The sequence below is a fragment of the Seriola lalandi genome, unplaced genomic scaffold (genome assembly GCF_002814215.2).
Source record: "Seriola lalandi dorsalis isolate HSWRI2012SDOR001 ecotype SW California unplaced genomic scaffold, Sedor1 jcf7180002054873, whole genome shotgun sequence".
NCBI lineage: Eukaryota > Metazoa > Chordata > Actinopteri > Carangiformes > Carangidae > Seriola > Seriola lalandi.
Window position 1 is genome coordinate 111,937 of NW_019525426.1, and position 16,392 is coordinate 128,328.

A 16,392-nucleotide genomic window follows, 5' to 3' on the forward strand; every position below is an offset into this window, starting at 1 on the left:
TCCTGATGATTGTTAATTTTTATGCAGACTGAAGAGTTAATTTTCCCTTTCAAGATAAATTTTATTCCATAATTGTAAAGATTTGCTCTCTTAGCAGCTGGACTGCTGAATGGAACTATTTTTAGCCACCATAGTGTTTTTTTTTCCCCCCTGAATATGTGTCTGTTGTGAATGTGTTCTTATAAAGGACCCTCCTCAGCAAATGTGCCACGACATGCTTCAGTAAAATTTTTGATTGCCCACTGTGTGACTTAAGAATTCATTAAGAACGTACTAGTCAGATGAAAATAACCAATTAAGGAATCATTGTGCTATTATGTGCTCTGCTGGATAGCAATTCAGAAAAACAACTAGATTTGCAACAACTCATTGCTAATGGAAACCTTTCAGTAGTTTGCTAAGATGGTAACATCCAGCATCACACACTGACCTTACTACTCTGAGTAACCATGGTGATCTAATCTGTTCCTTGTGGTTATAGTGTGTTCTCGGCTGCCTGAACCTACGTCACCACAGTTTCAGTCTGCCAGCTCTGAGCACGTCACTGCTTGAGACTCAGCTGGACAGGTTGACAGTTGGCAGTACAAATACTGTGAATTAGCACAGGATTTTCCTCCTACAACTAGTCCACAATAAAGAAGACAGTTTTCTTTTAGCAGTGTGCAGAAACCTTTTGAGCTCCAGAGCATGAAATAACCAGATCAAAAGCCAGTACACTTGTCCGCCCATGGAAGCGCTACTCTGTCCTTGAGATGAAGTAAGCTGAATATTTTGGCTTCTGCCCAGTCTAATCTGTTGTGTCGCTGTCAGCTGTGTCGTTTGCTTAGCCAAGGCCTTGAAATGGTTCAAAATATTTGCAGTGTATTCTAAATTAACGAGACACTTCCTTGTGTGTTATCATACCAGGAGGTTCGTGTGAGCTGTGTTATCTCCCTGACCAACACAAAGGAGATTTATTTTAGGTGGACATCCCAGTACAAAAGGAACTAAATTTCGTTTCTAAACATAGTGAAACTACACAATTCCCTTTTAGATCATTACGATTACTCAGGTGCATATAGCAGAACACTTTTGGAGGAGGAATTGTGTGAATGAGTGAAACCATCAGCACAACAGTGTTTGATGAGACGGGGAATTAGAAACCCATCGTATGACTTAGGCAGATGTCAGACTGATCACTCCAAAACACGTGAGGACATGCCTGGTTTAGGACAGTGGTGGAGGAATTGTGCAGGAAGGATATTTTGGGTGAGCAGATGAGGAAATGGCTTGCTGAGAAGAAAATGGGACTATAAAGAGGCATTGCATTTAGGATACGCTGCAGTTTTTGTGTGTATAAGGTCATAACAAGTACCACTGGATGTCTCCCCTGTTTTCAGAATGTACTGTCTGATCAGTGTTTTAAGAGTTTGAAGGGAAGCTACCAGTTGGACTTCTTGCTCCTAGCATTGATACATTTTGTATCAGAGTTAGCTGATGTGCTTCTGTGACACTCTCTGCCCTCTGTGAATTTCTCTGTTCAATCTCAAAACTCAAAGCTCTGATTCATGTTTAGTCGCTGCCTCTGTCTCTTGATTGTCCTCTTCATTCCACTTCAGCTTGTCCAGACCATTCAAAGATGTTGTTGAAGTCTGCAAACAACGCGGCCTCATCCCATTCTCTTGGCAGTGAGACCCTGTATGTGGAAATGCTGGTTTAATACCGCTTGAACTCCCTGACAACAATGAGGGTTTGTCTTCATTATGTGGGGGCCTAACTTTTCTTTCTCTCTCACTCTCTAATGACCTCAGATCTATGCACAGCCCCATTAATGGCTGTAAGATGTGGGCAAGCTGATAAAAAAAAAAACCCTCTCTATGCTCCTTTTGTTCAGGCGTAGGATGGTGTTAGAGCAGGACGTGTCAGAGATCCACTAAGTGTCATTAACACATTCAAATCCAGAGGCTTCGTGGACGGATTAACTCCATAGCCCTTGTGTAACTGCATATATTAGCACGCTAATGTGAAAATCAAAGCAGAAGTGTTGCTTAGATGCTTAATTGTTGAGTAGTGAATTAGTTCATGTTCAGGAAGTACTTGAGGTGGGTGAGATACTTATTGAATAATCTCACTGTAGGTAAAAATCTACCCATAAAGGTACAGAGACATTATTTAATCAGGTTATGGATGTTTCATGCATGCAGAACAAATGGATGCAGACCATATATTTACCATGCTGTGCTTTCAACTCATTTCTGCATTTAGATAAAAACAACAGTTTAGTTCCATAAATTGATCGTCAAGAGCACCAACATGGAATATTTCAGCTCATCATTTTTGTTGACCATTCCCCATTAATTTCCATGGAAATGCTTTGTCTGTGGATGGGCCAGCTTGTAGGTTTTCAACTGTAATTAGAGCTTCATTTCTTTTTTCACCTGGATTAGCTGGACGGTATGATCGTTGCCAGGCACCTGGGTAGAGGTGGAAACCAATTACCGGTGGAGGCATAGTGTATCACACCAATATGTCTCCCCCTCTCTCTTTCTTCCTTCTTCTCTTTCTCTCTCTCTCTCTGTCTGTGCGTGTTTGTGTTTCTCTTCTCCATTTCTCCCTGGATCCCATGCAATTTAAATGGATTTATGGATTCATGCACTCTTTGTTCATAGTCGCAAACATAGAGGCAAATACGTCATATGAACTTCCCTGTCAGTCTCCTTTAAAGTCTTTGGCATATATCAGAAGTCACTTGGGTAAATTGATGTCATCACCACCTTCAAAAGTGCTCATTTTATTAGCAGGGCTCAAATGGGGCTTAAAGGTCAGAGCACTAGTTAAAATGTTAAATCGTATAATGAATGTAATGCATTGGGGTCGTTTGGCAGTGGCAGCTGACAAGAGGAAAAAATAATGGGGAATATTCCGATAGGAGAATATGACACCAAATGCTATTCATAGCGTCCATTTATTCAGCTCCTTTAGTTGTTGTTCCTTTGTGAAGTATGTGTAAAAGGAGCCCATACCACCTGGGTAGGACAGGTGTAGCGGGGTCACTTGTGCATCACAGTGCAGATTATAAACAAACAAAAACATTAGTAAAATGAAATATGAAAAAACGTGAACAATATTTCTGCATTATCATCTCTGTTCTGCTATACTTTCAGTGTGCAATTACAATCCACCGTCAGCAGCAGCACCACAGAAATGCATCCTTTCATATCAATTGGCCCTGTCCTCTGAGGAGCCATCACCATGGTGAAGTGTCTTCTTGGCCACTGCTTCCCTTTTGTCTCAGATAGGACATGAGTGGAAAGAAGAAAGGAAAAGGAAAGATACACTCAATTGAAACTGAAATGCGAGGCACAGAGGGATATAGGAGGGATGAATGTGAGGCTTCCTACAAGCTGATGTGATTTGCGGAAACATTTGCCAGCGTCCCCCTGTCCTCTGGCTTTTCTCTTCATCTTTTGCCAGAAACTTTAGAGTGACTCTGTTAACTCTCCTCATCCAATGAGATTTGTCAAGATCTGCGTTTTACAACACTTGTCATCCCATCCCAAATGGAATTTTGTTGTTGGAAAATAGCAATAATCAGTCCTCTGGGACAATACAGAGTGTGTGTGTGTGTGTGTGTGTGTGTGTGTGTGTGTGTGTGTGTGTGTGTGTGTGTGTGTGAGTGTTTGAGAGAGAGAGAGAGAGAGAATCGACCCCTCTTGTTTTAGCAACAGTAAATCAATAGTTACTCTGAGTAAAACCAAAGCGCACCGTCCATCCCCTGCAGTTTGCTGTTGAGTATTTTAGTGGACTTAAGAAAAGATGCCTACGCCTAGTTTTCCACTGGCTTTCTGAAGTCCTGGCACTTCTACAAATATGAATATTATAATATGAATATGAACATATATATATATATATATATATATATATATATATATATATATATATATATATGAATATTTACAACTTTTAATTTATGTGGACAAATTGCCTATGTGTTAAATTGCCATAGCTATTTGAGCTACCTGGCTTTCCATACAGGGCGCACACCTTATTTCAGATTAGAAGAGACAGAGAGAGAGAGAGAGAGAGACAGAGAGAGAGAGGGAAAGAGAGGGAGAGAGAGGGAGAGTCCAGCGTGCTGCAACAACTCAACTTGCAGTGGAGGGAGCGTAGAGGACGCATGTGGCAAGTCGCAGCTGGTCTGTGTGTGTGTGTGTGTGTGTGTGTGTGTGTGTGTGTGTCTGTGTGTCTGTGTGTGTGCATGGATGTAAACCCTGCTGCTCTTTCAGTGAACGCATAGATGAGATGAGAGGACGTTCGGCTGGTTGAGACGGGAACACACAGCTGGCACACATCTTCTGGCACACTCACAGTATCATTCCTGCTCGACGGATGGACGGGCTGCAGGCGGAAAATGCTGGAGTTGGCGGCATCGGGGAGAACGCGGAGGAAAAGTACCGCGCTCTCGCCTATGACACTGCTCTGAGCACTTTGGTGGCAGTGGCGGTGTACGTGTTGGTGAAAGTGAGCCTGGACGGTATCAGACAGTGGCGGGCCAGAATCTCGGTGCTCATCGTGGGTTCGGGACCCGTGGGGCTGACGGCCGCGCTGGTCGCTGTCCGCTCCGGGAAGGTCCTGAAACTGACCGTGCTGGACGAGAGGTACCGGACTGCTCTGCTCTGCCGGCCCCAGCAGATCGCCCTGGATCCCCGCAGTGTGAAGTTTCTGCTGGGACTCGGGGTGGACTTTGATAACATGGAGGGCTGCTGGCACAACGAACATTTCTTCACCAGGATAGGCGTGTTTCAGGAGTACCTGCTGAGCATCCTGGAGCAGAAGAAACAGAAGGTGGACGTCAAGGTGCAACTCGGAACCAAGGTACAGCCTCTTCACTGATTCCTGCTTACGGTGTTTCAAAACATTAACAATCACCTATTGGTCTGTATGTAACGTGTTACACTAGCACCTCAATATTTTGAACAGTCTGCAATAATACAAAGGTAAAGACTCAGAATAATCCTCATGTTCTACTCGCACAACCAGGGTGTATATCCCGTCTTATACAACTTACTTCTCTTATGCAAAGGTATGAATAATACATAGATGCCACTGATCTGGAAATAATGTGTGATGACTTCGTAGAGAGGAGAGAGACTCTCTCACTACCTCATCTTGTAATGACTGTGCCTTCATGATCTGTCAATTTAAATACAGTCAATGATCAGAACCAGATCCAGCGGCCATAGACAAGAGGCTGGTGTACGCCTCCACTCCAGCAGGGGTCTGACAGCTATCAGCAGTGATGGTGACAGAGATGTCTGTTCCTGTGTCCAATCAGAGGTCCCAGTCTCCTCGGGCTCTTGGGTGAACCTGAACAAGGCTGCTGCCTGAGACTGTAGCTAACTCCTTTCTTTTCTGGCATTTAAAGAGCTTTTTTGTTTTTTTGTATTCAGCATGAGCCACATTGCCCTTAAAGCAGCCTGAAACACAGACAACAAATTTATCTTCACAGAATTTTACACTCATTTCCTTATTTGTTTTCCGTTTATACCTCAGGAGCAACACATTCAACACTTGACTTTTCTGTATATCTATTTTCTCATCTGCAACAGACACACTGTAGATATACTATCCTACAATTCTCCCAAAACTTCTCCACACACAACATTGTGTAATATTAGACTGAAAGCGGGCTCATCGGTTGAAATAACCTGTTATGTAAGCTGACCTCAAACCTACAGTTTTTAGGCCAGTGGGAAGTAAAATACAGAATTATAGTAAACAAATTCCAATCCAAGCATATTATATCATAAAAATAAAATGGATTTTAAAATGTAATCCAATTTGGATTCAAAAGGATTTAATTAATTATTATTTAATTATTTTTTAAGGGGATCCCCAAGCCAAATGCATATTAAATGAAATGTTTTTCTGGCACCTGGTTTTAGGACTCAATAACAGGTAAAGAACTAATTTTGATCTGATCTGATGATAAAATAACAAATGTTATCCCCATTTTATTAAAAAACCAAAAGAAGATTATAATGTATCACTCACCGTGGACAGCCACACCATGAAAACAATAACATCAGAACATCCCCTCCACCCCTGACCCGGGCCTCAACGTAGAACAAAGCAATATTAACATAGAAACAAAGACTACATGTTTAGTGAATGTGTCATGGTGGGGAACCAGAGCCTCGACATTTTTTTATTACTGCTCCATCAAAGTGTAACTGTGAATATCGTGACTATCGTGTTTTTTCCTATCATTCATCAAACAGTAGAAAACATAACTATCTTAGTTGTACACTTGCATGTTGCTGTGCTCTGGCCAGCAGCTTTTCTTTCCTCCTCAGTTCCAGTGTCATTCCTGTTTGCTGCAGCTGTCCTCCCTGCTATCCAGTGACTCACCAAACTTTATGAGATGGAAGACAAGGTCAAGAGGGTCTTTGATCACAACAAACTTCAGCTTTGTTTAAAATCACTGCCAAGTTCTCCATTTCCCCTTGATTAGACAGGGCACTGTGTTTGATGACTTTCTTTTTTTTTTTCACCCACCCAGTCCGTCAGTGCTTCAAAGGTGAAAATGTATAATAGGGGTCTTTTAAATCACCTGTTCTCTGCAGTCTAAATGGTTTAAACATAAATCTCTTAGGCTCTGAGCCATTATAGACCCTGTGACGCTTTTTCATTCTTCCTCTCAGCGTGTCAGTCTTTCACTAACTCAATTCGTCCCGGTCTTTCTTGTCCTCTGTGCAGGCAAGTACCTGGTGTTTCACTGAGGGGCAGCAATGCATACACAGGCATAATAATAAATCTCTCAGAGACGCACTGTTGCCAAGACAAGCACGGCCCCTAGACTCCATTTTAATGGCTGATATGAGTACATTACAATACAACCCACCTGTCCCTCAGATTAATAGGCATTGGTAGAAAAACACATCAAATCCTTTGGTTATGTAAAAGTTGTACTAATACAACATGTAAGAAATAGAAGTATTAGCAGTAAGAGTTATATAAAATAAAATTAAAAAGTAAAAGTACTTTTATATGAAGTACGTGTAAATATTGATTTTCTAACCGGTAGAGCTGAAACATTAATCAGTTAGTTGATAGACAGAGTATTTTTAACCGAATAATCCTTGAAGTCATTTTTTTTTCTGTCCGAAATGCCTGCTTTTTTTTGTTTACATGATAGTAAACTAGTTAACTGTAACAGACATTCTTTCTTGTTTTTTACATATTAACCGACCTGCATAAGTTTGCATAAAAGCACTGAATATAATTTGATCATGTGTATTATATGAGCTTCTTCAATGTAAGTAAACACTGGTATTGCAAAACACTTAATAACTACACCCACAAATCCAGTGAGGTGGAAAATTACTATTTACAAGTTGTGCTTCAGCACAGTTAATGTGTGTTGTTACTGTTAATAGGGTGACCTCTTTTTAATATGAAACTATGCAAATTAGCTGTACATGGAAAAAAAAAAAAAATTTTGAATTTTGTTTTCTCTTGTTGTTGTAGTTCACAGAGGAATACCTGCGCCGCATCCCACACAATGACTGGCCGAGTGTGATTGTGGTGGCTGATGGGTCGTGTGGCGAGTCCTGCTCTGTGCTGGGCATCAGCTCTGACTACACTGTGGAGTCCTGCCATGCCTATGGAGCGAATGCAACTATAGAGAGACTAGACCAGAGACAGGTCAGTGCACACTCTCACACACATGAACATACAGATACACTAATAAATGCATTTACTCATGCACACACACTGAGGCAATAACCAACTGTTTGTGTATAGACTGAAGACAGTAGAAACAGGATATTGCAGTAAAGGCAATTTTATTTGGCCTCATAAAGCTGATTTGAGCAAACAGTGATGTGGACCTGCCAACAGCAGCTGAACACAATGCCTGACTCTCATGTAAACAGCCAGATTTCAGCAGACTGTTGGATCATGTCAGCAGCAACACTGGCAATATTTTTGATTTTCTCATTGAATCTGATAAGAGCAGCTGCTGGTCTGATGGAGGCAGGTGATGGCCATGATAAAGCTTTCGATTCATTACGCACCCCTGGACAGACTCATAATCTGTTCCCTGCCAGGTGAATATGAATCAAGATATCAAAACATCGGCTGCAATGTTTTTTCACATCGTGCGCCAAAGGTCACTTGTCATTATATAGGCAGATGGTTCCTTGAACGATGACTCAGTGATGTTACGGAAAAAGCCATAAAAGACTCACGCAATAAATATGGAATCAATTCTAAAAAATCCCCTAAATTAATTGGATTCATTCTCTCTTTGGCTGTGTAATATTATATAAGCTTCAGATTCAGACATAAAAACAGAAAATGAGCCAAGAGATGTGTAATATTTGATGCAGCACAGACAGCCAACCGGCCTTTGGACACTTATTCAGGCAGAAGTATTGTTCAGACAGACTAACAAACAAACATCACATCACTGCTGGTCCACTGAGGTGGAGACAGTCAAGGTGCAGACAAATGATATTTACAGCAGTAGCCTGCTCCTCATCCTGTGCAGATCACCAGACATTAGCCATCATTGATAATTGTGTGATTCATATAGTATGACTTGTGTAGATGAACAGTAGCTTTTAGGATTATATACTCTGTAAAAACAGAGAAGATTCAACAAACAGGTCAAGGTGAAACGCTTCCAGGCTAATATCTGACTAATACTGAACACAAATGTCGTCTCCCTTGCTATTTTATGCTACCATAACCATTCATATCACATTTTCTTCAGAGGCTGTGTGGCTGCCTTTTATTGGCCCTTTTTCTCCCTGGCTGTTTCCTGTAGTGATTGAATTTACCCCCCAGGATATGACCTGGTCGGCCCTACTGTCCCTTCCATCCCCTCCCAGCCGCTGCTCTGTTCCCTCGCTATCTCCCTTGGCTGCACTAAATGCTGTTTCATCCCACTTGGCTGGTTTATGTCATTGAAAAGAAAATTGATAAATTCTGGCTTGAGGGAGTCACTGCCAGATTGAACCACTGAATAAAAATCAAACCTTTCTTAATCTCCACTCAAGTGACAACAGTCCCACAGGCAGAGATGGCGTTTGGGTAATGTTCTCTTTTCATAAGGTACATGTATGTTACGAATTAGACTTACTAAGAAGATATATTGTAAATTTCTAACTGATGATACCAAAAATGACAGTAATCTCATTTCTGGTCCCTGAATATTTTATTATATATGAAATGATTTGATCTAGTGTCTATTTTGTCTCTCTCCCCCTTCCTTCCTTGTCTCTCTTCACTTCAGGTACCCACTCCTGAGATCCGCGCCCACAGCCTCTACTTTGACCTGTCCGCTTACGGAGTGGAGGCCCTCCGAGAGCACCGAAACCCAACCACCAAACCCGGCTTCCACCTGAAGATCTATGGCACCTTCAGGAACCGCTACATGGCCCTGGTCTGCCCCACCTCTGACACCAAGATGGTTCGCTTCCTCAGGCACACGGCCAACTCCTCTGTGAGACTCTTGTCCCCCTTTTGATAAACATCTGTTTCAGAACTTTTGTTTGCCTTTCGCCATGGTTGATAAGGACTCTAGGTGTGACGGATATGCATTTGTATTTCCATGTTTATGCAAGAGGCCACAGTGTAGCGCCGCCTCGCCCACTTACTTATTGCTCACCTTTCATTCGGCAAATGGCCTTTGACTGCGGTATTGTGAGAGTCCATTAGTGGCTGTATGTGTTTGCGTGTGCATGCGTGAGTGCTTGTGCTTGAGTGTTCAAGTCTTTGGACCTATATGATTATGAGTGTGTGTGAGCCAAAGGGAGCTGAAGAAATGGGGATAGCGGGGAGGAGAAAGTAGACTTCACCAGTGTGTGTGTGTGTGTGTGTGTGTGTGTGTGTAGAGGCCATCTGTACCCTGCTGTTACACATCAGTGAATAAATGGAGGGCAGCATTGCCCCCCCCCATGCTCAACAACAGGCCGTGCCTGCAGTTACAACCATTGGACAGTTGGTGTTTTACAGCTCTGATCATGTACAGCCTGTAGCCACAGCATGTAGAGTAGTGCACACAGGTACATAGCAAGACCATCCTTGGAACGCTTGTTGCTATGTGGGTGGCCATTCAGATGCACTGTTACTTGGTAACAGATGACTGTGCAAGTATGGGTCGAAGAAGAGCAGAGCGACACAGCCAGTGAGAGGCTTGTCTCTCAATACCCACAATTACTGTAGAATCAAGGAGGAGGCACACAGCAATCGGTGGACACATTTCCATCTTCAGTGTTCATGCATCGACATAAAATGACAACGTTCGTTCATGCGTCATCACAGATGGTAAAATATACAGTTACTTTGGTATGCATAGAAGCAAGGATGCATAAAAGCATGTTACTTTAGAATGTGACTTGGTCTTGACCTTTAGTAAACTATTAGAATACAAAGCTTGAATTAGCACATCAACTAATGATTATTTTCATTATTGATTAATCTGCTGATTATTTTCTTGTCTGTTTTGTTAATTGTTTCATGTATTAAATAGTAAAAAAAAAAAAACCTGCCCATCACAATTTTAATTTCAAAATCAAAAGATATGCAACTTCATTTCATGTATGTAAAAGCAAATTGTCACATTTGAGAAGCCGGATCTAGAGAAACTTGCAGATTGAAGCTTGAAAATAATGAATTTATCATTTATAGTCTCTGATTCATTTTCTGTTGATTGAAAACTGATTATTCGTCTTAATGTTGCGTTTCAGCCAAGATGAAAATGTACATGTGAAGTGACCAAAATCTCATTATCAAGTTACAATAAGCCTCTTTTTTTACACACTGTCACCTTATTACAGTCGTTCACATTCTCTGTATTTCATTCCATTGCAGGGTCATTATCAGAGCTTTCATATGTTTGTGTGTAAATGTAGTTGACTTTAGTAAATGTAGCAAACTAGGAGAAATGTCTTGTAACTGTCTCTGTTCTGCTGCCCAGGTCATGAAGAACATTTTCCACCAGTCCTTTAACGCCTATAAGACGGACATAGAGCCTCGCCTCAGTGATGTGACACTCCACCACATGCAGTGCAGCCGCCGTCTCTTTGAGATCCAGCTGTCACACAGACGCATCAGTGCTGCTTACATTGAAGGGGACAACGTGGCGGTCACTGTGGAGGGGGAGGCAGCACGTGTCCTCAACTTTGACACAGGTACACGTCTATAAGATACCAGATACTGCATTGCTAAGAATGGGAGGGGATATTTGTGCTAAAATGCAGTAGGAGATTCCGGTGTGGGTCTTTCAGTAGCTGAAGGTGAGACATGACATCAAGGGAGCCCTTTGATTAAATGAAACAGAATGAAAGAGAGAGATGCGAAGAAAAAACGATGCAAGGAGCATATACATCATTTTTTATGCATGCTGTGTGTGTGTGTGTGTGTGTGTGTGTGTGTGTGTGTGACTCATTACTGCTCTCAATGGCCTTTCTGCCGACGCTTATCTGGTTTTGTCTCTCATGTTGCTCCATGTTTATTTATGTGCTGCTGTGCTCTTTTCATTCAGGCCATAACTGTGACCTCAAGGCTACAGTTTGGTATTTGTCTGCAAGATGAGGAACAGTGCCTCTTCTCATAAATATGTGTTGTGCATAACAGAGATTAGGTTTTTGTTTGATATATGCATGATGTCTATGTTTCCTTTCCTGTTCGTCCTCCAGGTTGTGGGGTAAATCTCGGTATGCGAGGTCTGGAGTCAATGGGGACGTTCATATACCGAACAGCCACCGCTGTGGACCAGAATGATATTCTAGAGGCGCTGTCGGCTAAGATGCAGCACTCCAGACATGTGGCTGAGACCTTCAAGCAGACAGGCCTGGCTGAATCAATGTATGAATGAAATAGAAGGACGTCCCGGTGAATGCATAATGCCACCTAGTGGAAAGTGGCGGTGGATAATTTGTGTTTACAGTGAATGTTTACAATGAATCATCAGTCTGATGCTGAAATGGACCACTAATGGTTACATGCTGAATGGAGCTGAATGAGCGTGAGCTGTGAACAGATGGATAATGGATGTAAACATGTGCCCATAAGTCTTTGTGACATTCAGTGAGTAGATCTACTCTTAATCGATGGAGTGAGAATAATACAGGCCACATTTCGTCTTGTATATTTGGAGCTGTTCTGATTTTCAGGTTACAAAGCTTGATAATACAGAGACCTGTGTCAGAAAGAGACGGATCATCTCTTACAGCTGAAGTGAAACAATATACTTTACACTGGATTTTGATTTCTCCAAAGTGAAAGAATGTACTTCTAGCTCTAAGAGACTAGTCGGGGGAATAAATGAAAACTGTATGATCTTTACCATTTTCATCACTGTCATCTTTTCCTTTAATTAGGGAAAGGATTGACTCACTTTGTCAAAACTGAGCTTGACTGTGCTCTGTGGACAGCGCATCAATGAGAAATGAGACTCTGCCATCATAAGCTAGGCTAAGTGAAAAATTTATAAAACTGTTATTGTCCACGATTTAACAAGGGACACACATGTAGACAGATGATGTAGTGAGGAGGCAGCTGCTCCAAAGTGTTATTTTCAAGCCTTTTGTCTTTGTGTTGGCTTGACAAGGCGGTGATAATTGTGGCGATGACGTGTTGAGGTATTTGCTACAGTGGCCTATTTTTGTGTGTGTGCCTTGTAAATTAATATTTTTGGCATATTTCAAAAATAGGGGACTGCAACCACATTATGGGCAAACTATATTATCATAAATTAATTTTGCTGGCACCACATTTTCACTCTTCTTTTTAATATTTTGCTCCAGGTGATCTGGAAGGACTCAAGTATCATCCATGAAGTATAATATTATAAATGAAGGAGAGTATGTTGATAATAATGTCCTGCTCCTGTTGAAGTGCCAATAAAGACGGTCACACATTGGTTTGGCAAGACTGATATGGATGGTCTTTACATGAAACCCTTTCGTTTTTGTAATCAGAGCAACATAAATTCAGATGCTGCTCAGGTCTAAGAGAAAAGAAAAAAAAAAAACTTTAATTAAGGCAATATATGTAATGTGTATTAAAGCTGCCTCTCTAACACAATTTTATGATTAAAAGAAATGTATTAATGTATCAAATGTTGTCATTTTAAATTCAGATGAAATAATGACAACTGGAAAAAGAACCAGACTGACTTTTTCTGTTCTATCGATTTCTGAATGCTTCGGAAATGTGTTTACTACTGTAACAGTTTTACAAGCTGCTGTTTGAACAGTACAGTGCTGTCTACACAGTTTCCACAATGTCTGGTATGAAGCAGTACTGTCCTCTAGTGGTGGAGCCAGTCAGTTGCAGCTGCTCAGCCTCAAACTGGTAACAGTTTTTTTAAGTAGATGAGTCATCCAGTATTTAATGTGTAAAAATGATCCTTCAAAGATAAGATCATAACTCACAGGTCACCAGTGGAACTGGTAGGGACTCTCCCTCATATGACATATGTCTTTTGAGGCTTTGTTAATAGAATTATTCTGCAATATTATGTTTGTTTGTAAAAAAGTATCTTTCTATTCAACTTTCTTTCATGCAGAATATCTCCACCTCTAAAATCACAGCTATTCTGCTACAACGACTCCTGCTGCTTCTTTAGTTGCTCAATTATAACAATATGAAACACCTCAAGGGTTTAAGAAGATGAATCTCCTCTTCTCTTCTCCGCTCCTGCTCTCCTCCTCAAACTGCTATTCACAGTAAACTTCACCGCCTTTTAGATGATAAAGTTCTTTATAAAGTGATATAATATATCACAAAATTGTAATTATCGGATATCAGTTTTTACCTTTCAGAAAATTACAATATAAGAATACATGATATTAGACGGGCATTAAGAATGAGATACTATAATATACTGTAACTGGCCGTCATGGCCGAAAGAATTCACATTAACAATATTATCACAATATCTTTAGAAAATTTGAAAAAAACAATAATGCTAACAGTGAAAGTCGTTTTCACTTTGTTTATTGTGCCTTTTGTCTCTTTTTTTGGTAAATGAATTAGACTCAAATACGAGTGCATTGGGAGGTGGAGAGAGTTTGTAATCATGACTGTAATGAGTGTACAAAAGAACAATTACACTTAATGGATAGTGAAAAGCAAAACAAAAGATTCACCACACCACTACTCTGAAGTTACACAACAATACCACATGTTTACAACATCTAGAGCAAATTTTGATGATGTCAAATTTTGTCGGAATGATGAACATAAACAGAGCTGAACATTTTCTAAATCTGTTTAATTGCCTACTATCACTATTGCCACTAAAACGGAGTAATAGGAAAATTATTATTACTATTCTAAATTAAAAACATATGCATTTTTCTCTACATATTTTTTAGGTGTCATTGGAGTAGCTGGATGGCATATAACACCCTGAGAGTTACGTGGGCTGAGGGAAAGTAAAAAATGAAAAGAAATTTTAAAAAATGCTTTTCTTGCATCACATTAAAACTCCCTCAAACAACCATTCCCCTTAAAGTCTCCAGTAAGTTTTAATTGCAAATAGATTGTTCTGTGACATGTACAGTAGAAACCTTCTGAATGCATCTAATGTTTCTCTCTCTCTCCCTCTCAGCATATTGTTTCTAACTGAATGTTAAATTAAATACCTGTTTAAGACAGATATTTTTGCAGAGCACTAAACGGTGATAAGTCTTGAGATGAAGTCAATAGAGGTGAGAAACAGTGACCTGCTGAGATCTATTAAACTGCTCTGCGCCAACCTGTCCCACCCTCCAGCCTAACAGACAAGTTAAGGCTCTCCCTCCCAAAGCCGTTTGCTCTGTCTAATTAAAAACATTCATCCGTTAGCTGTGCCCTCCAAGGTCAATAGTCTGGACCTCTGAACCAGCCCCTGCTGTAGCACAAGGCCTTTCATTAGATTAAACACATTAATGAGAAAATCTTTTATCTTTGTATGTAATTAAAGCTGGGATGAAGGACAACTTAATCAATGATGTGGAATGACAAGTTCGTAAATGAATTAGAACTGCCAATGGGGGTTTGGCTGCGATCAATGACAAATGTTAAGCAGAGACCGGACGGGTTGTAGTCACAGCAACGGGCATCTGTCAGTCCAAACAAGCGTATTTGATGCTGCGGGCATAGACTGAGATTTGGCGGGATTACTGATCAACATCTATGTTTGCGCAAGAGTGTAAGCTGCATCAAATGTTTTGAGAGAAACTGTGATATCTCACTTTTTCACTCTGCGTTTATTGATAAAAACTTGTAAAGAATATTTGCACATTTAAAGCTGGTCATGAGGTGCATTTTACATTTTCTTTTAGAGGACTTCCATCATCTATACTCTGGAAAGCCAGCGTGGGTGTCACATTTTAATAGCATCATCCAGCCATAGGAGGGCAGTGTTGTCCTTTGAAATAGCCTCCAGGCTCTCTCTAAGTTTAGCGGGCTGCAGAGGCAAAAGGAGAAAGCGGATGAGGAAGTGGAGCGATTGTAGATGGGATAGATGGAGACTGTATGACTGCTGAGTCCTATTAAACATCCATAAAAAGAAAACAACATTTATTTTGATTAAAGTAAATAGGTAATGCTACAGCATTTTTGGGGTTGGATAATCTGACGCACTGTCATGCAACTAGTCTGATGGAAAAACAAATTAAACTTCTGACCCTGTCTCCTCAAATCTCGATATTAAATATCAACTTTAATAATATCAAATTATAGTTTGTATATAAAACTAGTAATTGCCACAATCTACAGTTTTCATTCCTTCCCGCAGGATAAACTTGACATGTGGTGTGGGAAGAGATGAAAGAAGAAAGTGGTGGTGAGTTTGTGTTTGAGGAGATGGGAAAGGATGTGAGCACGAGCTTGTATTGACAAGCCTTCAGTTGCTGTCTGACATACAGACAGGAAGTCACTGTCACATGACTGAGGTATCGGCACCTTGTCCGATCGCACAGAGGGCCTCTTATGTTTGCTGCCAGCACAAATACAGACCAAGTCATTCATAGACACGCACACACACAAAGAGAGAGAGAAAGAGTGAGAGGATGAGGACAAAGCCAGAAAAAAAGGAAATATTAAGAGTTTTTTGGGGGCAGGGGGGTTATTATCTAGGGAAAATGATTCACTTGATGACTTATTGGTGATTCTTGAAATATTCTTTTTGGTATTTTTACACATGAAAGTTGAGTGAGTTGAATCCCGCAGCTGGATTTCTACCTGACTGTGGCATCTGTCGAACAATTATCAGTTCCCCTTTCTGTCCCATCACACTCACGCCCGATTTTCCCTAAACTGTCACAGCTAATAATTGGGCCTCTCTGTCAGGAAGGAAATCAGGTCCGCTGTTCTAACTAAAACACACATCTTACCTCTTACCCCCCCCCC

At 40.8% G+C, this 16,392-nt stretch overlaps 1 protein-coding gene across 1 annotated transcript; it reads left to right on the forward strand.

The window, feature by feature from the left end:
- Positions 1-4,032: 4,032 nt before the first annotated feature.
- On the forward strand, positions 4,033-13,112 carry LOC111671213 (uncharacterized). Its single transcript, XM_023428274.2, has 5 exons — positions 4,033-4,854; positions 7,510-7,686; positions 9,281-9,490; positions 10,967-11,180; positions 11,688-13,112. The coding sequence occupies exons 1-5, from the start codon at positions 4,369-4,371 to the stop codon at positions 11,864-11,866; spliced, it is 1,266 nt and encodes a 421-aa protein (XP_023284042.1). The 5' UTR covers positions 4,033-4,368; the 3' UTR covers positions 11,867-13,112.
- Positions 13,113-16,392: the final 3,280 nt, after the last annotated feature.